The sequence below is a fragment of the Episyrphus balteatus genome, chromosome 4, assembly GCF_945859705.1.
Source record: "Episyrphus balteatus chromosome 4, idEpiBalt1.1, whole genome shotgun sequence".
Classification (NCBI taxonomy): Eukaryota; Metazoa; Arthropoda; class Insecta; order Diptera; family Syrphidae; genus Episyrphus; species Episyrphus balteatus.
The window spans coordinates 27,172,144-27,196,391 of NC_079137.1; the positions used below are offsets into that span (position 1 = coordinate 27,172,144).

General features: G+C 28.4%; 1 protein-coding gene across 8 annotated transcripts in view; it reads right to left on the minus strand.

Moving 5' to 3' along the window:
* LOC129920260 (calbindin-32) overlaps nucleotides 1-24,248 on the minus strand; it is a 65,474-nt gene that overhangs the window by 30,317 nt on the left and 10,909 nt on the right. For 4 of the 8 annotated variants that reach the window (XM_056001553.1, XM_056001552.1, XM_056001551.1 and 1 more), the window contains exons 1-6: nucleotides 22,193-22,322; nucleotides 5,970-6,227; nucleotides 3,511-3,596; nucleotides 2,959-3,048; nucleotides 2,576-2,662; nucleotides 2,089-2,229 (exon numbers count right to left, since the gene is read on the minus strand). In XM_056001553.1, the coding sequence (XP_055857528.1) occupies nucleotides 2,089-2,229; nucleotides 2,576-2,662; nucleotides 2,959-3,048; nucleotides 3,511-3,596; nucleotides 5,970-6,141 (576 nt within the window). In that variant the 5' untranslated portion in view covers nucleotides 6,142-6,227; nucleotides 22,193-22,322. Of the gene's footprint in view, nucleotides 1-2,088; nucleotides 2,230-2,575; nucleotides 2,663-2,958; nucleotides 3,049-3,510; nucleotides 3,597-5,969; nucleotides 6,228-21,148; nucleotides 21,329-21,384; nucleotides 21,753-22,192; nucleotides 22,323-24,248 lie in introns of those variants that run through there. The other 4 variants (XM_056001550.1, XM_056001547.1, XM_056001549.1 and 1 more) reach the window with 4 other exon arrangements.

Consider the following 24,248-nt stretch of genomic DNA (forward strand, 5'->3'; position numbering starts at 1 on the left):
GCAATAAAAACTCAAACGATTTTTTTCAATTCAAAAGGGTCTATTCAATAGTCTAATAATAGAACAAAGTAGTTTTGATTTTTTTTAATTTCTCGAAAATGACAAAATATTTTTGGATTCGGTTTTCTGCTTTCGTTTAAAAACAAATAAGAGCATCGTATTTCAAAAACTAGATCAGTCCTTAATTACATAAAATTTTTAAAAAAATTAGTTTGAATTTTTTTCCTATTTTTTTTTTCAAAATTTTTTATTTCCTAAATTTTTATTTCAAAAACTGTGCCATAAAATGGAAATGGTAACGGAGTTACGAATAACAGAGTTACGCGCGACAGAGTTACGGCAGTCAAAGTTACGAGAAACCGAAGTTACGAAAAACTAGAGTTACGAATTCTAAATTAAGTTAGGCTATGACATGTGATTTTTGGGTTGGCAACAATTGCAACAACAGTTCACCACACCAAAATAACGTCTGTAAAAAAAAGGGGTGGTTTGGTTATTATTTTAATGGGCGTGTTTTTTCTAATACTCAGTAGCTACTCATTTTTCATTTTATTCGCAAAACAATAATAAAAATTACACAAGTAAGTATTTGTTTTTATTGTTTTTCGAATAAAATAAAAAAATGGGTAGCTACTGAGTTGTAGAAAAAAAACACGCCTAATATAAATAATAACAAAGTGGGTAATACAAAATACGCTATGAATAATTATATTAATTAATAGAAAAAAAATACGTATTTGCAATATTAGTTGGACAAATAAGAAGTTAAATTCAATTATGTCCTCCAAACTTACATAAGTATACTCATGTTTTTTTTTTTATTTCAACGTTTTTGCGATCTTCTCACAAAAACAAAACCATATATGTATATCTATACCTATCCAATCAAAATTTTACAAGATTAAATAACACCCATTTTCGCTTTACTCATTTAGTTCTGACCAATGAGAAAAATGTTAATCTCTTGTTTGTATTTCCACAATTCCATGTCGTTCCTCGCAATTGTTGCCAACCCAAAAATCATATGTCATAGCTTAACATAACTTTAGAATTCGTAACTCTAGTTTTTCGTAACTTCGGTTTCGCGTAACTTTGACGCTCGTAACTCTGTCGCCCGTAACTCTGGTATTCGTAACTTCGTCGGTTTCCCCATAAAATGGCTTTATTTAAAATTTTTGTAAAAGACTAGGTTTTTGGCTTTACAAAAAAGTATAACACGTTGTTGTAGGTGTAACCGTTGATTTTTAATAATTTTTTTTCCAAAATAAGTCAATTTTTTCTTAAATTGCCCCTCCCTGCTAACCCAAGGGAAATAGACCCCCCTCTCTTACGATTTTTTTCTTGTCTCGACCCAACCTACACGCTCTAGCTTTTTGGCTAATTGCTCATGAATCACCCTGTATATTAAAGGGTCACTGTGGTGTATACGTACTATTTTTTTTGTGAGGTGAATAAAAAATAATGCTTCTATAGTTTTTAAACTAAGGGTATGATAGCGAAAATAAAAGTTGGGTTAACCTGGGCTTAACAAATCACGCTTCTAAACTAGCCATTTTAAGAGAGAAATTAAATTTCTTGTACATAGTTTCAGGGTAACCTGAAAAAGTAACCTATAAAAGTATTTTGTTCAAAAAAAAAACATTTAGTAACATTTTTTCTGATTTTAGAGTAAAATGTATGAATTAATAGGAGCAAATCCCTATGCTTTCTTAAAACTAAAATGTATGAATTACTGACAAAACTTGTCGCCAATAAGATTTTACTTCACATAGTTTGCGAAACAAATAATACAATAAAATCATATTATGTATTATATTTATGATGAATAATCACATTCAGTAATGATTTGTTTCATATCAAAGAAGTGAATAAGAAAATACCTTATAAAATCAAGAAAAAATGTCATTATAATAAACTAAAACTTAATATTTAACAGAAAGTAATTTTTTTCAAATCTCGAATTGGATTTAGAAATGTAATACACTCAAAGTATTATTTCTTGAAGTTGCTACATAACCCAAGTTTTCGTTAAAAACACCCCCTATATTTTTAACAGTGTACCTACTCTACTTACAAACTTATACTCACCATTGTGTCAGTGTACTCAATTAATTTGTCCTCGGATACGTCATTGATTTTTTTTGCCTCTTTGAGCAAATCTCGAAGAAAATTTTTCAGCTCATCAGCTTCAATGTACCCACTGTTATCTGTGTCATACTCACGCCAAATCTATGAAAACAAGTAAAGATTATGTGCTTATCTTTATCTATGTACGAATGTTTAAGCAACACAACTCTAAGGAAATAGTCGAATTATTACTGACTTTGACCCGTGTGCATAAGAAATTAATAAGTATAAACTAGGTTTGATATGCACAAAATGTGAATAAAAAAGTTCATACTTTACAATTTTTCAAGTAAAAGCATTTACTATTACTATTTTTTATGCATATAAGATATCACCTTTTGTCTTGTGCAAGAAAATGCTTTCATCAAATTCACCTTTGCGAATTTAAAAAGTTTTGTTCTTAATATTTTACAATGCCTTAATTAATGGACAATATTCACATACGAACCTTCATAAATTCCACACTTGATTCTAATGGATTATCAAACCGGAAGAGCAATAAAAAATTCTCCTCCATTGGAAGCAATTGTGCGAGCTGCAAAAAAAGGATAAGGTGATTTATAGCCTGTTTTCACAAATGTGATAGTTTCACATATTAGGTCAGTTCAAATTTCAAATTAAATTTTTTTCTATACGATTTGCCATTAGAAATGAGACAATTTGCGAAATTATCTCATTTGGGCTCTAGTGAAAACAGGTTATTAAGCCGTTCGACTTCTTAGTTTTGAAAAATTTAACATGCAAATTTGAATTTATTACATCTTTTCACTTTTATTGCTCAAAATAGAATCTTAAATAAAAATTCTAAAATGTATTTCTAGTTGATATTACCTCTCTGATATCAATTTTGCCATCCTGGTTGTCATCGTATGCTTCCATGAAACACGATTTTAATTCAGCTAGCATTGTATCAGTTACAGCCTAAAAAAAAAATAAGATGTATTTGAAAATTGAAGTTATATGGATAATTGGATAGATGAATTAGATTAGCAAAAATATTTGTTGTGCTCATTATTATGTAAGCAAAAAGGAATAAATCCCTATTCCGTTCTCTAGTCTTATGCAATTTTCAACCCCAGTATCATCGAAACGAAAATAATTTTTTTTTTTGTTTTTTTTTTCGAAAAAAAATTCGATTTAATTCATTCTTAAAACTGATTATTCAATTTGACTTCGAATCATTTTTGAAATGCATACCCTTTTTCCAAACAAACATAAACGAAATAATCTCTATAAATCATGAAATATGCAAAAATCAATTTCATAGAATTTCAAATATGAAAGGATAAAAATGTAGGAAAAAAACTAACGTGAGGAATATATGTAACTGAAAACTGACGCTTTACCGCAAAACCCTTTTAAGGAGAATTTATTCATACTCACTTCCGGACTAACATCCGTTGCATTTGCACTTGACACAAACTCTCTTAAGAACCCATCCAATTCGGTTCCCTCGATGTAACCATTTCCTGAAAAAAAAACATAGTTTAGGTTACAAGTTGGCTTTGAAAGAGGAATCAATATATGTAAATGATACGAATGCAATATTGACAGATAGATTTCATCCTCCGAGCATTGGTTTACTTTTATTAAAAAAGGAAATGCGGCACAGTATGGGTTCATGAATTGCTTCAATATATACATATTATGTATATAGGTACATTAGACTGGGCCAAAAAAAAAAATATTTTTTTTTTTGAAATTAATATCGAAAATCTTGTTCAGGACGATGAAAAAAAAATTTGGTGAAAATTTGAGCCGTTAAAAAAAATTTTAAGAGGTCTATCATCGGTGTTTTTTATTTTTATACATGATATGATGTTTTACAACAGAACTGCTAGACGATCAAAGTAAAAAAAAATTCTGTTAATTTTTTCTTATATAAAATTAAATTTCCTACAAAAAAGATCTTATTGAAAATTTTCGTCAGACGAGCCGTATTCGAGTAATTAAGCTTTTTAAATCGAAGTGTTTTTTCAATTTGACTGTTTCACTTTGGAATTTTGTGATGAGCAAATAAGTGAATAAAAAAATAAAACCACGACAGATTCTTATAGGAAATTTAATTCTCCACAAAAAAGGTCTTGTAGTAATTTTCCCTAAATTGAGTTTTGAAGAAGTTATTCACGATTTAAATCGAGAAAAAAATTAAAAAATCAATTTTCAATTTCAAAATTTTCTTATTCACTGAAAATTCAATATTTTCAAATTAACAAGATGTTTTCTTGTAGGGAATTAAACGTTCTATAAAAAGTTCCTTGGCAGCAAATTAATTGCTTTAACCGTTAAGAAGATATTCGTATCAAAACCAATGCCCACTGATTTCAATAGTTTTCTTATGACAAGTTTGCATTTGCGATTTGAATACGATTATCTTCTAAACGGTTAAAGCAATTAATTTGCTGCCAAGGAACTTTTTATAGAACGTTTAATTCCCTACAAGAAAACATCTTGCTAATATGAAAATATTGAATTTTCAGTGAATTAGAAAATTTTTAAATTGAAAATTGATTTTTTAATTTTTTTCTCGATTTAAATCGTGAATAACTTTTTTAGATTTCAATTTAGGGAAAATTACTACAAGACCTTTTTTGTAGAGAATTAAATTTCCTATAAGAATCTGTCGTGATTTTATTTTTTTATTCACTTATTTGCTCATCACAAAATTCCAAAGTGAAACAGTCAAATTGAAAAAACACTTCGATTTAAAAAGCTTAATTACTCGAATACGGCTCGTCTGACGAAAATTTTCAATAAGATCTTTTTTGTAGGAAATTTAATTTTATATAAGAAAAAATGAACAGAAATTTTTTTTACTTTGATCGTCTAGCAGTTCTGTTGTAAAACGTCATATCATGTATAAAAATAAAAAACACCGATGATAGACCTCTTAAAATTTTTTTTAACGGCTCAAATTTTCACCAAATTTTTTTTTCATCGTCCTGAACAAGATTTTCGATATTAATTTCAAAAAAAAAAATATTTTTTTTTTTTGGCCCAGTCTAAGGTACATAATGTTTAAATTTAAGGTAGACTCATGAATACCGCGCATTTTTTACAATGGCCCTATTTAGAATTTTGAATTTCTGCTTAAACCATGTCTACGAGCTGACAGACTATTTAACAGACTGACGGACTTGTTCGACCCACCTTTTTCGTAAGTTCACGGCTCTCTCACCTTTTTTTCATTCTTACGAATGCATAACTTGATAAACATAACTACCTTTATCGCAACTACAATGTAAGGCCAACAAAAATTATCATTTTTATCACCTTTCACTTGTTGAGCTAATGGGGGACATGCATAAAAATAGTATTATATACTTGTTATACAGATTTAAAAAAGTATAAACTATTTATGGCATGCACAAAATCTGGATACAAATTTTTGACACAGTTGAAGATTTTTCAAGTTTTACTTCTTTTTATGCATATCACCCAAGGTTGATATAATGATTGAGCCATTTGCACTTATAAGATCTTGCCAACAAAAATGTTTTATTTTGAAGAATCTTTACTTTTCTTCGAAAAAATACCTGGATTCGGCTTAAAGTTATCTCAAAAAGGCTAGCGTGACTGAAGATCTTATAATTCAATCTTTCCATGAGTATTTGTAAAACATAACTACATATAGGTACATAACTATACTAAACTTCCTTTTTAAACGGATGTGTGTAAAAAATCTAAAAATACCAAGCTCTCCTAAAAACAAAGATTTGCATTCTGACTGGGTTTTGTTTTTTTTTTTTTCAGTCCGAAAATTAATCATACAACCCGCCAACACTGCATTACACGTTAAACGAAATTTAAGGACTTGCAAATAGTAAAGAGAAATTACGCACCATCTTTATCGTAGTGACTCCAGACATCCATAAATTGGTTGGCAGAGAGCTTCTTCAGTTCCCTTGATTCCGGATCCCGATATTGACGCATGAAGTTCTGGGCTTTCTCGATTTGTAAACGTTTGGCGGCTGCCGCTGCTGTTGTTGCGGGTGTAGCTGTTGTTGCGTCCATTTTTAATGGTTGGACGGGTTTGCGAAATTTAGGACGTAATAATACACCAGGTTTACAATCGATTTTAATGCTCTAAGTAGGCAATTCTATAAGAAAAAGAAATATTAATAAACATCTTGCCAAATAGATTTATGGCCAATTTTTCAATAGTCAGATAAACCTCAGTTAGAGGTTATTCCTAGGAATAAAAGTTTTTTTTTTTATATTGACATTTATTCCTCTGATAGTCTAACTGACGATTGAAAAATCAGGGCTTACTGTTATTATCTTTTGTATCTTTTTCTTCACATCATAATATTCTTAATAAGCTTTATTGTATTCTAAACAATGTGAAAAAAACGGGATCGGGTCAAAATTCTGGCTTCAAAATTCTGCTTTTTCAGCGAAAATTCTGTTTTTCAAAATTCTGCTTTTTTTCGGGTTGGGGTCAAAATTCTGCCGGGGTCAAAATTCTTTTGTCAAAATTCTGCTTTCAAAATTCTGCTTTACAAAATTCTGCTTTCAAAATTCTGCTTTTCAAAATTCTGTTTTTCAAAATTCTGTTTTTCAAAATTCTGCTTTTCAAAATTCTGTTTTTCAAAATTCTGCAAAAAATTAAAAAAGGGTTTGGAAAATGTTAAAAAGCGCGCGAATTTTGTTTTTGGTCCTCCGGGATCAATTTTTAAAAAAAATAATGAATCAAAATAAAACACAATTTTATTTTTAATATTTTATTCACAAGCTTCAGATCCCTTACCACTGGTGGGGGGAAATCATCCGCTATATTAGAATGTTCGAACTATAATCTATTCGTGACTTGTTATGCAAGCCCCTTTTATACTTTATTTAACTGTGCAGCAATGCTACATGAATACATTGCCACAGTAAAGATACATAATATAATGTTTTGTTTAGAATTTGAATCATTGACAATTTCTTAGAGTGATTCATTTTTATGATTGAGAAATGCGATCGTTAAAAATCTTTGTTTATATTAATTTATGATTGAGAAATGCGATCGTTAAAAAATCTTTGTTTATATTAATTTAATGGAGATACTTATTCTTATAATTTATTGTACTCAAGCAAATATGCTTGGTATGTTTTTATTATTGTTTATATTGGGAAGTAATTCTATAACTCCTCCCCCCTTTGACTTTTGTTTCTCCTGAAACAATTTTTTATAAAAAATTATAAGTATAGCAAAAATTATGAGAATTACAAATCCATTTACACCAAAATGAATATGTGATTGATCTGAAACTTTTTCTACTATTTTTTTAATATTTTCAATTCTTGTCAAATTATAATCTTCAGTTTTTAAATCAAATTCAGTAAAATTGAACGTATCTTCCATATATATATTTATTGGTTGCTTTACAATTGGATTTTTGTTTACATATTCTGTGTCACCCATTTTAATATTACAGTTTTCAAAATTAATTAACACATTTCTTTTTATTTGAATTATTTTTCTTTCATCGCAATAGTTTTTAATTTTAAGATCGCTATTTTTAACAATTAATGTACCTTTTTTAAGTTCCTTTACAATATTTATTTTTTTATTTTTTCTTTTCAAACAATTGTTTTTATTAATACAATTAACATAAGGTTTTAAATGTTTTAATTCTGTATTTTCACAATATTTATAAAAGGTTTCATTTATTTTAACAATGGTTTCATCTTCTATATTTAATTCCATATTTTCCTCATTGGGTATGGAAGTTATAAAATATTTATCAAAATTATAAATCTTATCAGGTATTTGGATTACGAATATTAAAAGATCGTTATCGTATTCGCTTATTGATAATTTAATATTTTTAAGTTTGAATAAATCAATATCATAATAATCTATTTCTTTTGCCGTTAATATGCTTTCCGTCATTATTTGCAATCTACTTGCCAGTATAATATTTTGTATTTTCTCTATAATTGCCTTTAACTTATCAACTGTTCTTATATATTCTAGAATTATAATTCTTTTTTCCAATACTTTAAACTCTTTTACAAAACCAGAATTATTTTTTATTTTTGTATCAATCAATTTTTTAACTATTTCTATTTCTTGTTGGAGTTGGTTATTAATATCTACCTGTTTATTCGTGTTCATTATTAGTTTAAGATTATCTGAAGTTAATGTTTTCAATCTGTTTTCTATTTCTATTTTATCCTCGTCATCCATAGTCCCGAATAAAAAGTTTAGGACTCTTCCTCCTATGTTTATAAGACTTCTTGTCTTTCGTGTATGGGGTTTATGACCTTTAATGCTTTTTAATTCTTCTTGAATTAAATCTAGTTCATTGTCTATATATATTGTCTTAACAATGTCTTCTGGTGACTTCACTATAAAATTCTTTTGTTCCAACCATTGTTTAGTTGTTTTGATCAATAACACATTTATTTCCGTTAAATTTATTATATGTAAAACTGAATTATATTTGTTGACGATATTCACTTCATCATATTTAACTATCGCGTAACCGTTATTGTTTGTTATTTCTTCGGCAATTAATGATTTAGTGCTTACTATATTAAATATAGCCACGAAAATTATTAAACTTTTCATCTTGTTATATTACGTCCTCTTCTTTCTGGATCTGTGCTTTAACTAAAACTCTTCTCTGGGTTTTTCTATTCGTTTGGCTCGCTTTGATTAAATTGTCTTGATTTATTTGCTTACTCTTTCTTTCCTTTTGGATATTCTTCGTGTGTTGATCTTCAAGTTTATTGTATTTGTATCTTGGTGCTGTTTTATGACGATCTGTTCTAGAATTTTTAACAAATCCTTCCGTTCTATTTTCACTATATTCCTCTCTATTGGTATTTAATTTATCGATTATTTTTTCTTTGTTTTTGATCATTAGATCATAAAGTTTATTTTTATCTACATTGCCTTTTTGTATTTCATATGGTTTTTGCTTTGTAGTTGAATGTATCGAAGTGTTATAAAAGAGATTAGCTTTGTGAACAGCTACTCGAATTTCATGTATACTAGGGTTAATTTTTCCATTAAGGAGTGCTCTAATTTTTTCTGCTAATGTTCTATGAAAGACTTCAATGTCTGAATTCCCTGTATGACTGTTCGGTTTAGTAAAATGTACTTCTATGTCAAGGTCTTCTAATAATTTTATAATTCTTGGAAAATTAAATTCATTATCCATTACGAATCTTTTTGGTTTACCATTTGTAGCTAAATATTGCAGAATTGTTTCTTCTAGAGTTTCATGAGAAACATTTGGAACGTATGTAGCTGTAGTTAGCTTACTAAATTTGTCAATGGAAGTTAAGTATTTTGTTTTGTTAATACAATAAATGTCTAAATGAACTATCTGATTAATGTCTTTTGGAGTTTCTGTTAAATGAAATTTTTCTTTAATTGGTCGTCTATCATATTTAGATTGTTTACAAATATTGCAACTGTTGATTACGTCATTTATTAATTCTTTTAATTTCTTAAAATAGATTTTTGTTCTAAGTCCTCTATAGTTCTCTTCAATTCCTGAATGACCTGTTTCTTTTTCATGATACAATTTTATTTGTTTAATAACTTCCTCTTCTGTTTCTATGTCTTTAGCAAAGTATACACATTTATAAAATTTAATTCTTGTTCCAAATAACTCTATTAATTTTTGTTGAAGTATGTTATATTCGTTGTCTGTTAATTCAGTATAAATTCCTGTATTAATTTTTTCTATTAATGGTATGATAAGATCATTAAAATTATCTTTATTTATTTCATTTATTCCTATATGTATTCTTTTAAAGTTTGAATTTTTCTTAAGTCCGTTTCCTGCTTGTAGTATTATTTGTTGTTTAAATATGTTCACTGCACTATCTTTAATTGGGAAGTGATCATTTAGATCTTCATGCTGCGAATGTATTGTAGCTTTAACTGATTCTTGTTCTAACATGTTTATTTCTTCTTCATTTTTAATTTCTCTACTCAAGAAATCTGCTACAGTGTTGCTTGTACCCTTTAAATATTCGATTTGCATATCATATTCTCCTAACTGAAGTATCCATCTTTGTAATCTGGGTGAAATATCTCTACCTAAATTCTTTGTTTGTAGCCATTTTAATGGTTGGTGATCTGTTTTAAGATCAAATCGTCTACCATATAAATACGGTCGTAAATATTTTACTGACCAAACTATGGCGAGTAATTCCTTTTCTGTTGTACTGTAATTTCTTTCATGTTCATTGAGAGTTCTACTTATAAATGTTATTGGATGCCCTTTCTGTGTTAGCACTGCTCCAATGGCATAATTGGATGCATCTGTTGTTAATAAAAATTTTTCATTAAAATCTGGATATGCAAGTACCGGTTCTGTTTGAAGTGCATTTTTTAATTCTTGATGTGCTTTAATATAATTTATATCATTTTTATCAATTTTCTTATCTTTCTTTAAAAACTTGGTAATGGGTTGTGCAATTTTTGCGTAATCTTTGATAAATTTCCTGTAGTACCCTGTTATTCCTAGAAAGGATTTAATTTCTTTAGTTGTACTAGGAAGTTGTATTTTTTCTATGGCTTCTATTTTATCTATATTTGGTTTCACACCTTTGTCTGTAATTGTATGCCCTAAAAACTTTGTTTCTCTTTTAAGAAAATTACATTTATCTATCTGCACTTTAAGGTTATATTTTTTTAGACGTTGAAAAACTAATCGAAGGTTAACTAAATGTTCCTGTAATGAAGTACTAAAAATTAATATATCATCAAGATATACCACACAAATTTTATTTATTAAACCTTCCAAAACCTCATTCATCATTCTTTGAAAAGTGGCTGGTGCATTTTTCAGACCAAATGGCATTCTTAACCATTCGTAATGTCCATATGGAGTTGAAAAAGCTGTTTTTTCAGAATCAGCAGGATTCATTTTTATTTGATGAAAACCTTTAGCAAGGTCAAGGGTTGAAAAATACTGAGCTCTTCCTAATTTATCTAATATCTCGTCGATATTAGGTATAGGATGCTTAAATTCGATGGTTTTTTCATTTAATTTTCTGTAATCAACTACCATTCGCCATTTTTGTTCACCTGAATTATCTATTTTCTTTGGGACTACCCAAATTGGTGCATTATAAGGGGAAACACTTTTTTTTATTATACCTTGTTGTAATAAATCTCGAACTTGGCGTTCAATTTCTTTTTCGTGAATTTTAGGGTATCTATATATTTTGCTGAATATAGGATTATCATGTTCTGTCCTAATGCTATGCATAGTTTGTGTTGTTGAAGTAAGTTTATCACCTTCTTTATAAAAAACGTATTTATTTTCATCAATAAATTTTCTTAATTCTTTTTTTTCTTCAAAATTCAAGTTCTCATCTATTAATTGACTCATTTGCGTTGAGTTGCAATACTCTAGAGTGTGAATTTCTTCATATTCATATATACGTTTAGTTTCTTTCTTTTCACTATCATAATTCTCAAAATACGTTTTCCTGTTATTTATATCAATATATCCTTCTTTTAAGTATAATGTCGCTCCAATAGGTTTTAATAAATTTTGACCTATAATTCCTACAAATTTATTATTTTGTATTTTCATCAACTTCCATGCCATAGTAGATTCATTTTCATTGAATTCTACTGGTACTTCAGTTATGATCTCAAATTTTATTGTATTTTCGTGATTAAGTGTTTTAATTTTGCTTGGAACTTTCATTAAAGTTCTAGGAATTTCTAATAGTTGTGACTCATCAAGTATACTTATTGTTGAGCCAGTATCTATTAGAATATTAAATTTTTTATTATTTATTGTGACTTTTATTATGGGAAGTGATTCTTTTTCCCGGCTAAGGTAAAATTTACCTCTTCATGTTTTATTTCAGTATTATTTACATCCATAGGTTCTGGTCTTGGATTCCGATTGTTATAATTATTATAGTTATTATTCCTATATTGTCCTGAAGGGAATGACCTTTGATTGTTTTTATTAAAGTCATTATAATTTCTAAATTGTCCTGAATTCTGATGTTTTTGATAACTATTTCTAAAATTATTTTGGAATGGTGGTCTAGCAATATAATTATTCGGTCTCTGATTATAATTCATTCCTCTGCTATTATTGTGGTAATTGTTATTATTTTGTTTAAAATTGTTCGAATTTCCCTGTTTATATTCTTTATTTAAATTTCTATGACGCATTAGCAGAGTATAAGCCTCTCTTATATTTTTTATATTTTGTGCAATAATGACAGATGCTTGATTGGCATTTAAATTATTTAAAAATTTATTCATAACAATACTCTCATTATTTTCTGGGTTATAAATAGTACTCTGTTCTAACTTACTTTTTTTATTAAGTTTTAAAAGGATTCCTTCAGTCTGGTCAAATAGTTGTTGAAGATCACTCGTGTTGATTGTATGAAGATCTTGTAGAATTTGTTCATATGTCTCCCTAACTCCGAAATCCTGGATTAATGCATCTTTTATTGTTGGCCATGTTGGCATTAAAATTCTTCGTAAGGTGTTGATCGCTGCTCCTTGTATTTTATTTCTTATTATAAGTGTCGCTATTGGTTGATTTTCCACACTTACATAACTGTACACAAAATCTATGTATTCGATGAAGGCTATGACATCCTCATCTGGACGTCCCGAGAATTTTGGAATTTTTTCCAATCGTACTAGTGGTATATTTTGGTCTGCTGCTGGATTTGCCATTTTTGTAAAATTTTTTTTTTTTTTTTAAATTTTGTTTCTAAAAGAGTTTCTGTTTTTTTTTTTCTTTTTTTTTTTTTGTTAATTTTAATTTAACACTGTGAGTTCACTTCTTTTTTTTATTATTTTGTTTGTTAATTTCAGTTTAACATTTATTATTTTTTTTTTTCACTGCTTTTATTTTTCTTAAGCACTGTCTTTTTCGTAGACACTTTAATTTTCTAATCTCTCTACGAGAATTCGTGTATTTTTTATTTAACACTTTAGAAAAAAATTATTAATTGCTTCGGCAATTGTTTTATTAAATAACTTTTAATTGTTCGTTAAAACACTTCGGTGTTATTAGCTTTCACAATAAAAGTATTTTTTTTATTCGAATCACTGGATCTCATATGTCACTATTAAATTCGTTAATAGATCTCATTGAAATCCTACCGACTGCGCCAATTTTGTTTTTGGTCCTCCGGGATCAATTTTTAAAAAAAATAATGAATCAAAATAAAACACAATTTTATTTTTAATATTTTATTCACAAGCTTCAGATCCCTTACCACTGGTGGGGGGAAATCATCCGCTATATTAGAATGTTCGAACTATAATCTATTCGTGACTTGTTATGCAAGCCCCTTTTATACTTTATTTAACTGTGCAGCAATGCTACATGAATACATTGCCACAGTAAAGATACATAATATAATGTTTTGTTTAGAATTTGAATCATTGACAATTTCTTAGAGTGATTCATTTTTATGATTGAGAAATGCGATCGTTAAAAATCTTTGTTTATATTAATTTATGATTGAGAAATGCGATCGTTAAAAAATCTTTGTTTATATTAATTTAATGGAGATACTTATTCTTATAATTTATTGTACTCAAGCAAATATGCTTGGTATGTTTTTATTATTGTTTATATTGGGAAGTAATTCTATAACTCGCGCTTTTTAACATTTTCCAAACCCTTTTTTAATTTTTTGCAAAAATTTGTAAAATCATCTTCTTGAAAAATTTTCTGCTTATTTGATTACTTACCTTCATAATTTGTCATTCTTTGAAAGCAAACTAATTTTTGTTTTATAAATAAATAAATTTGAAAATATTAAGAAAAGGTTTTTAATACATTTCCGAAAATAATTAAAAATTTTTTAATTTATCAAATAAAGATGAATATTCAAAAATTTGAATAAGAAAAGGAATATTTTGTATCAAACAACATCGGTTCCAATAAGTTAAACATAGATTTTATTTGAAAGAAAGTCAGTCTATGCATTTTAAAAAATATTTGCGACACTTAAACAAAAAAATTTAGGAAAGTACTAATGTTTAATTACATTAATGAAGTGTATTTTTCTTTAGTCAGCGCATATGCTATAAAAAAAAAACAGAATTGGCAGAATTTTTTTGTTCAATTATAATGCTGGCAGAATTTTGAAAAGCAGAATTTTAAAAAGCAGAATTTTGAAAAGCAGAATACAAAAATAGCAGAATTTTGAAAAACAGAATTTTCGTTAAAAAAGCAGAATTTTGAAAAGCAGAATTTTGAAGCCAGAATTTTGACCCGATCCCCTTTTTTTCTATTCTGTTTGTCAAAATTCTGCTTTTTAAAATTCTGCTTTTCAAAATTCTGCCAGCATTATATTTGAACAAACAAATTCTGCTAATTCTGTTTTTTTTTATAGCATATGCGCTGGCTAAAGAAAAATACACCTCATTAATGTAATTCAACATTGGTACTTTAAGTGTTAAGTGTCGCAAATATTTTTTGAAATGCATATACTGACTTTCTTTCAAATAAAATATGTATACTAATTGGAACCGATGTTGTATATTCCTTTTCTTATTCAAATTTTTGAATATTCATCTTTATTTGATAAATTAATAAATTTTTAGTTATTTTCGGAAATGTTCAATATTAAAAACCTTTTCTTAATATTTTCAAATTTATTCATTTATAAAACAAAAATTAATTCGCATTTAAAAAATGACAAATTATGTAGGTAAGTAATCAAATAAGCAGAATTTTGAAAAACAGAATTTTGAAAAGCAGAATTTTGAAAGCAGAATTTTGTAAAGCAGAATTTGTAAAAAGAATTTTGACCCCGGCAGAATTTTGACCCCAACCCGAAAAAAACATTGAAGTTACGTATGAAAATCGTAAAGAGCTCAAGTTATTTAGGAACCTTAATTGATTTTCACACAGATTTAAACATGGTGTGCCAAAATCAAAACGAAATGAAAACGTCAAAAAAATAAAGTTATAGCAACTCTATAGTTTTTTTTTAGAACACTACAATTCACAAGATTTAAAAAATAATGGAAATGTGGAGCACTTAATTTTTAAAAACGAAAGTATTGCTTTCACAAACGAAAATCAGAGCGGGGATGATTAATTTGGAACACAAACCTTCTAACATTTTAAACATTTATACTTCAGTGTTCAATCTTTATCTTCATTCTAATCTTCTTTTGAATTGTAATGAAGAAATCGTTTAAACCACAATGGGTTTAGATTTTTCATATGTCAGATATCGTGCCGTTAGGTTTGAATAAATTGACTTCAGCATACCGATACCAACCTCTATTGTAGCCCGGCGCTAAAAGTTAGATAATTAAATTACCTCCCCAAAGATAAAACAGCTAAATTCTAAGCTGAATCGATCTAAGCGCCATTGAGTAGCTAGAAGAGGCAAGAGGGTGGTGAAGGTGGCGCATAGTTGTTCCTGTTCATGAAGGACACGTCACTGTTTGATTCACAATGAATTACGCGCATCGGTAATGATGGTGTAAGTGTCGTAAACATATCATACATCGGAATGACAGAAACTCCATTACAGTTTTAAAACAAAGCATTCAGCAAAAAAAAAAGAAGAAAGAAATCCATTTAGATTAAGCCTGTGCTCTGTCTGCAGATTAGGGGTTGAATATTATGAAGAATAAAAGATTTTTTGTTAGTTTAGACTGTAAAGTATTTATTGTTTGAAAAAATGTCATTCGCCAAATGAAAAACGTGATGTGAATATGATGATACACAATGTATCGCTGCCCAGGAGGCATGACATTGGCAATGTGGGACGGAGAATGAATGAATGCATCATGGTATTTTATTGTAATATACAAGGTTGGCGGATTCATAACCAGAGATGGCGGTCTTGAGAGCTGAGGGTCAAAATAAATTTTTTTTTACTTCGTTAGTAAGGGAAACTTTTATATTATTTTGTTTAAACATGTAAGTACTGAGTAATAAATGAATTTGTTTTTAAAATAAAATTATTATTGCAGCTTTCTTTAACCTTTGTGATTGTTCTAGTTTGTAAGGTTAAGATTTTCAAAACTGTCACCGTTACTTTCAATTTCTTAATTTCTTAACACTTAATTATAGAGTTTGAAGCAATTCACTTCAGTGATTTCGTTGCAGTTCTACATAGAGGCAAACATACCGACACAAAGAGAATTTTGGGATCCACTTTTTTCGCATTCTTTCAAGTCATAATTTAATGCTTGATTTAATTATCGATTCCATCGATTTTTTTAAGAATCTTTAGCTTGTACCTACGCAAGTAAAAATAAAACGATTCAGCGATAAAATGTTCGTTAATAAATGAGTTCATCCAACAAGGAACTTCCTAACAGCCTGTTCTAAAATCTGGAAATGAGATAATTTTTACTTCAGCACTGTAAGTAGCTCCGAAATGAAGTCACATTTCGAGGAGCACACCGTTTACTTTATTGTGAATATACCATAAATATACCATAAAGTTATTAGAAGGCAAGAGGAAAACTGATAAGGAGAGATTTGTCATGTGTTAAAAATAATAATAATTTGTAGATAATGAAAAAGTTTTTGTGTGTAATTTGCGAAATTATCTCATTTGGGCTTTGTCTGGAACGAATTTTGTATTTTTGTTTTATGTATCTTAAAATGAAATCATATCACATACATAAATTACAACACATCATTTCATTATTTGGAGACATCGATATATTAAAACTCAATATGACAATTCATTTGATGACTAAATATCTATTTTTGGTTCTTTATTTTTGAGAGATCTCCCCAACTCTTTTAAGTGATTAAATATTTACGCCCATATTATTCACATTTTTCAAAACTAGAAATAATACCAAGTTTCGTTAAAACTAGTTTTGTTGTGAAATTTATCAAAACTACACTTAGGAGCAAAAAAACGGAATCAAATAAATTCTTATATTAAAAACAAAAATTCCAATGGTAAAATATTTTTTCTTTAAAGTCTCATGGTCTCATTTTAAAGCTTGAATTTCTTACTTTGAATTGTTGGGGAAAATATAAAAATGCATACGATAGTATTAGCGCTATCTTCCAATAAATTGCACTTAATTTTTTTTTTAAAGTTAATTTTCCAGATACTGTCTGTTTCAAATTGCAGTCTTTTTTTCCTTACGATAGTATTAGCGTTATCTGTCAATAAATTGCACTTCATTTTTTTAATGTTAAATTTTCCAGAGGAGGTACATTTGGATCTTTATAAAGTGAACAGATTTTTAAGTTCATTTACTTAAAGCTTTTACTTAAAGTTTTTCAATGGTACCATTAACATTCATGTGTGTCAACTACATCCTGATCAATTACCGTTTTTACAAAACCCAGTTTGATTCCATTTTTTTGCTCCTAAGTGTAGTTCAAAAAACAAATCGGTATTATTCACCCATAGACAAAGAACTTTACTTTACTTTTGAAATCAGTTTCTAAATAATCTGGAAAACAAAACTAGTTTTATAATTTTCCTTCAGAATTTCTAGTGAAATTTAAAATTTTAATTATGTTACTATCATTTAACATGTTTTTAAAGCGTTTTTGTGGTCTTTAGTGGCATATTATTGCAAATTTTATAGTGCCAATGAAAAATATGCATTTAGTTTTAATAATAAACTAACATCCATCCCTTAATTGGTAAAAAAAATGTTGAAAATTGTTGACGTTTCAGTTTTTTTTTCTTTTAATTTTCGTCTATGTTTTCCTGAATATCAAAATGTGCAAATTCGTGAGTGGTAAAGAATCTTTCCAACATCCTTGTATGTTTAATTTTATACCATCCGGTTTCAAAAAAAAATATCTCAAATTAATGCGCAGTTTCCTTGCAAGAAAAATAAAAAGGGCAATTTAATTGACCCCTAAGTACCTACATATGTCTATTGCAGTTAATATTGATTAAGCAAGTAAGTTCAATCACAACATAAAACATTACTGTTAAAAAAGAGGCAAGTTCTCCTTCGTTGAAATTATTCGGGCACAAAAAGTACTGAGATGTAAAAGTGTACCAAGTTCTAAAGTTTGGGTTCAAATTCGTATCAATAAAATTTTGATTGTTCTCTTGACAATTTTTCTTTTAACCTTTTCGGTACCAGCGTTACTCTCATGTAACATATCTTTAAAAATTCGTAAAAAATATACCATCAAATAATTTTTTAGGTTTCGATGGCTTTGATTGATTTTTACCGACTTCCAAAAGGAGGAGGTATTCGTCTGTATTTTTTTTTTTTTTTTTATGTTTGTTACCGCATAACTTTCCACAGAGTCAATCAATTTTGATAATTCTTTTTGTATTATAAAGCTAGTGGCTGCAGTGTGGTCCCATTTCAATTTCGTTCAGTTAAAGCCATAGGAACTATTAAAAAAACCATAAAACCCCGTTTTGAATCATGGAAGTCGGTTTTGTTTTTTTGATAAAAATGATTATCATAGCTTGGGTTCGAAAGGGTTAATTACCGATTTTTAAAGTTATTTCAAAAATTGCCAAGTAAACAACAACACTATAGTGTATACAACCTCGAATGAATGAATTTTATTTATTTCTTTTTTTTTATAATTTTCTACAATAATTGGATGGGTACCTACATAAACACTTTAAACATTTCATAGCCATTGTACAACTTCCTTAAAAAAAATTTGAAATCTGTTTTTCAGTGCAAATGTAAAAAAAGTATTTTATGAAAAATTTTAAACACCTGTGATATAAAATAAATCTATAGAAACCTAGGTGCCCAACTTTCTTTAAAATATTCCCCTTAGACGAGACCTTTGAACTCAAGTAAATTTTTTTCCAGGTCTCGGATCGATGAGGACTATTTAGGTTTAATTTATGATGGTGTTTCCAAAAATCCTACCAATTTTCAGCTTGCTGGGAGTTAATGTAACCTCGGATGTCCGCAAAGAAATTAGCTTTAAATTCAAATTTTCTTATATTTCCATAATTTTGATTACACTTTAATGTTTTGTACTTGAAATTAATACATTTGATAACATTTCAATGTTTTCTATTTGAAATTAATAAAAAAAAAATAATAAAAAACTGTGTTATAAAATCGCAATATATAGGTAAACCTATTTTTTTTTTTTTTTTGTGGCCTAATTCCAAACGTTGTCTTAAAAACTACGACAGAATTTTTAATCGTGAATTCTTAGAATTTTTTTTAAATCGATAAACCATTTTATAGTTACTATGAATAAAGGCTTGGCCACATCGGAGGGTACATGCGGTAGCGGTACGGGTAATTAATTGTATGAAAAAAATTCCAAACTGACACGTCAACGTTCAGATGTGGAAATTTTTTCATACAATTACCCGTACCGCATCTACCCTACGGTGTGGCCAAGCCTCAAACTTAATACAATATTTCCAAAAATATTCACTCACACGTTTTCGAAAAATTACTTATTCAAAAAATAAATCAAATTTGCCTACAACTCCAAAGAATCAAAATTTTTTTAGAACTATAGGTACCTATATATTTTAATGTTTGAATACAACAAATTAGGTTTACGAAAAAATAAAGTTCATTGAAATACCAGTTTTCAGTATAAGATTCCTTTGAAAAATTGCACTTGAACTTTTTATACAAAAAGTGAATCCGTTTAAAAATATAAAAGTTTTTCTAAAACAAGTAACTATCGGTCCTGAGAAATTGATGAAGATCAAAGTTTGTCCGTTTTTGTTGAGTTTTGAACAACTTTATTTGTTTCTTATGTCGAATTTTGTAACAGATAAATGGGCTCACTCAATGTATAACAGGGTTGTACAAATACCAATTTAAAAAAAATGCATAAAATGTATATTGCAAATAAAAACAAAATTATATTGCATTGAAAAAATGTTATTGCAAATATAAGTTTTCTGCATTTAAAAATTAAAATAAAATGAATGTAAAATGTGCGCATTAAATATTTATTATTTTTTTATTTAATTATTTTATAGTTGAAATAAGTTTTTTTAATGCAAAATATATTTGTTTGCAATAATTTTTTTAATATAGAAATTTGTTTTATTTGCAATAAATATTTTTTTTAAATTTTAATGAAAAGAAAATACCTATACCTAAGAAATTTATTTTTTACAAATCTGATTGTATATATAAAACAAAGACGCTTTTACTGCTGATTTACTGATTTTAATAATCTTTAATAATTTGGATTTTTCCCCGCATAGCACAAAAATAAAGAAATACATAACCTCAAGAAAAATATTGATGAAAATTTTATTTTGTTTTTTTTTTTTTTTGTGACTAAGTATTGATTGAATAAATGATATGGATGATTTTTTACTTGCTCGTCTCGGCCTGAAAAAAATACTTCACAGACTGGAAAATAAAGACAATCTGAAAAAATGAATTCTAAAATTTGCCTTTACATCACTGCTTCGTACAAATATCACAATTGGTTACGTGAATTACCGATAAACTTCACAAGTAAAAATCAAATTGTTGGCCTACTCCGTTGTTGGCCTACTCCGACAACTAAGATTAGATTGGTCGTTATTTTGCATGAAAATCTGAATCAACAAAAAAAAAAAACAATTAAACAATTGGTGAAAAAACGTGCCTGTATTTTTTTATTTGCATTAATTGAACTTAGTTCATTTTGAATATTTTAGTTTAACTAACTAAATAAAATGTTATTTATATATAATTCCAAAATTTCAATAAAAAAAATCACAAAACGTGTCTGGAGCCTATTCTCAAGGTACGTTATCAGGAAAATCAATTTTGTACAATATATTTTTATATTAAAAGAAAAAAATTAAATGTTCCTTGACTTTTTGAAAACTTTCTTAATTTCTTTATTATGTCATTATGGGTGAAATAAAATGAACTCAAGGTTGACATTATTATTTAATTTCAAGATTCAATACCAAGAATTTTAAGGCATTTAAAACATTAGTTGCCGAGGTAAGTTATTTAGTTTTTTTCAAGCTCCTTTTTTGCATCTTTTGGCTTTATAAGAATGAAATGTATGCACCATCAATAATTGAACGACAGAAATAAAAAGGTTCACAAACTTATGAAGTTACTTCAAACACACAAAATTTTTTTTATTACGGATTTGGATTCTAGATTCCTCAAATTGTGCAGCTGAGTCGAAATTTTCAACACTAACTATGTACAATGACTTTCAATGTGAAGTTACTCGTAACAATATCAAGCTTTGTAGTTTACGAGTACTCATAAGAAAATAAGTCTTTTATCTTTTTGGATAAGGATCACTTTGAGATTTTGGTTAACATAAGCAAAGTATTTGTAATAAATTGAAACATGAGATTTTGAAAAGAATTTACTTTGTACTCCAACACACAAGAACACCAGGAAATCATTTGCAAAACTGAATTGTGTAATGTTGTCTATGTATGTACCTATTGATGCACCTTAATCGAACATTCCTTAGTCAAGGTAGACTGGAACTATAACAATCATAAGCTTCGGAAGTTAATATGTCAAAATAAAACGAAAAGTAGCTTTCCCACACGTCAAATGAACAAAATTCAACGAATGTACCGATTCCCCATTAAAGGCTCATCTCATATGTATTCTTTGTATCTATTCGTTCTATTTCTTATGACCACTAATGCACCCTTCAGACTGATATAATAGGTATAGTTCTATCATTAATCGCATAACTGATTGCAATTCATGCACAAATCTACGTTAAATGAAAAATTTCACAAACTTTTTGGGTGAAGAATTTCTGTGTATTTGTAATTTTAAATAAATATATTCAATTGAATCTGAAAAGATTATGTTAATAAATTATTAACATACAATAATTACATATTAGTAGTTAGCGTAGAAATTAAAATAAATACATTTTTTTAGGATAAAGTTGATACTTAAACAAAATAATTCCAGTTAAACAAACTGGTTATTAAAAATATGACTTTTTTATCCATTATTCATTTTAATTAGAGCTCCAATATAAGATAAATAAAATTTTCCATTACAAAAAAAATCTTGAAAAGAGAAGAAATCCAAGAAAATAGCATTTTCTTCAATTTTGTACAGAAAAATTAGTTCCCATGGATGGTTAACAATAAACATTTTTACATCAAAAAAGCATTTTCTAAAAAAAAAACAACACTGTGAAAGCACCTGTATTCAGAAGAATTTTTTTTTTCTCTGCAAGAAATATTTATATTTAAAGAACACAAAATTGATTTTTTGTTGCAACCGAAGGAGTGATTCCAAAGAATGCCCGGAATAGACTAACCATTTCGATTGTTGATATCAGGGCTTTACTTGCTTGAAATATTTTTATATGTTGTAAAAATGGTTGTGTTTGGAAAAAAGGGTGAGATTTTTGCTGTGGTAGTAAGTTTGTATCTGTATTGCATTGCATTGACAATGAAAGAGCAGTACATTTCCTAAACTGGGGTAACAAAATTGTTTTCTATGCTCCTATGAATGAAGATGTTCCTTTTGCTTGGGAATATGTTTAGAGAAACTTGTTGATTGGAATGGAATGTTGCTTTAAATCACACAAAGTTAGGGCGGAAATTGGAAAGTGAAAATATATTTCATTGGAAACACATAATGTTAAGGGTGGCGTATGAGTTACATTTTTTTTCCAAGAAGCTTTTAATATTTTTTTTTTCAGAGATATGTAAATATAAATTTTATGGTTATGATAAGGATAAACCTACTCGTACAAAACTTAAAACAATTATTCATTTCGATAGCAATTGATAAAAGTGGCAGTTATGTTTTCACAACATTAAGTTCGACAATACATTTTAAGAAAAGTGTTGCCTTTTTTCAATTCAAAGGATTTTGTATGCTTATTTTTATATATGTACTTAATATTTTTAAAAATACCATTGCAGTTGATCTGTTGAATAAGTCCTATTGCCAAAATATTTTCGAAAGCTTTTTTCTCCATTTGCACCCAATATTTTGGATAACATTAATACATGTATAGAAATTTTGGATAACATTAATACATGTATAGAAAAATGGCCACTTCCGCCTCCTTGCCAGGTGAGTGTAAGCTTTAAGGCCAAAGTTGAAAAATAGTGGCTTCATTATACATACCTACATACATCTAAGACATGGCATTGCCAATTTTTACTTGTGATATAGGTACTAAACTCCTGCTCAAAATTAACGCACACATTTTTCGTATGAAGTTATACCCCTGCATCTTATTTTAAAAGGCTTTAAAATTCTTTGGTGCATTTTTTTGTGTTTTGTTATTGTTTAGCAAGTCGAAAAAATGCTTAACTGCAACAGTATTATCAACCAAAAAAAAGATAAACCAAATTTAACAATTCAAGGTCTGAAAACTGATTATAAAATAATTTTTATTTTTAACAAGAAAAATTAAAAAAAAATGGAAGCGGGTGACGGTTCTTTCCCATAATTGTATGCAATACTTGGTATAGTCTCCTCTAGCGCATATGACAACCTGGAGTCGTTTGTCCATTCCACTAATTAACTTTTGAAGGTTTTGTTTTAACACTTCTTTCACTGAAGTTTTCAGTTGATCAAGACTGCTTGGAGGTGGATTTCGGTCGCGAATGCATCTTTTCAATATTTCCTACACATGTTCTATTGAATTCAAATCCAGATTTCTGTGTGGTTAATCCGAAGCTGGAATATTAAAATCTTGAAGATATTCTCAAACTACTCTAGCATGCATTATCGTGCATCAGACTAAACTGTGGACCAAATCTAGGGGTGATTGGAACCAGATGCTGTTCGAGGGCATCAGTCACGTATTTTTGGGTACTTAACTTAGGTCTAGAAAGGCTCGCTAACTCCGTAGGTGTTGTAAAGCAGATTTAACTCCATGAAATTTTATGACTCTTCTTTAAAAGGCTCGCGGGTTAACAGACAGACTTCAGCAAATCTCTCCCCAAATCTTCCCGACAAACATATTATTCCATACCTTTAATTTAAGATCACTATTGTCTCATTTGAGAAAATAACCATGATGCTGTGGCATAAAGTAATAGCAGGACTTTACCCTAAAATAAATAGGATGTGCGTTAAATTTGAGCAGGAGTGTATATAGTTGAGATAACATTTGTCTGTCTGTCTGTCTGTCCGTCTGTCTGTCTGTCTGTCTGTCTGTCTGTCTGTCTGTCTGTCTGTCTGTCTGTCTGTCTGTCTGTCTGTCTGTCTGTCTGTCTGTCTGTCTGTCTGTCTG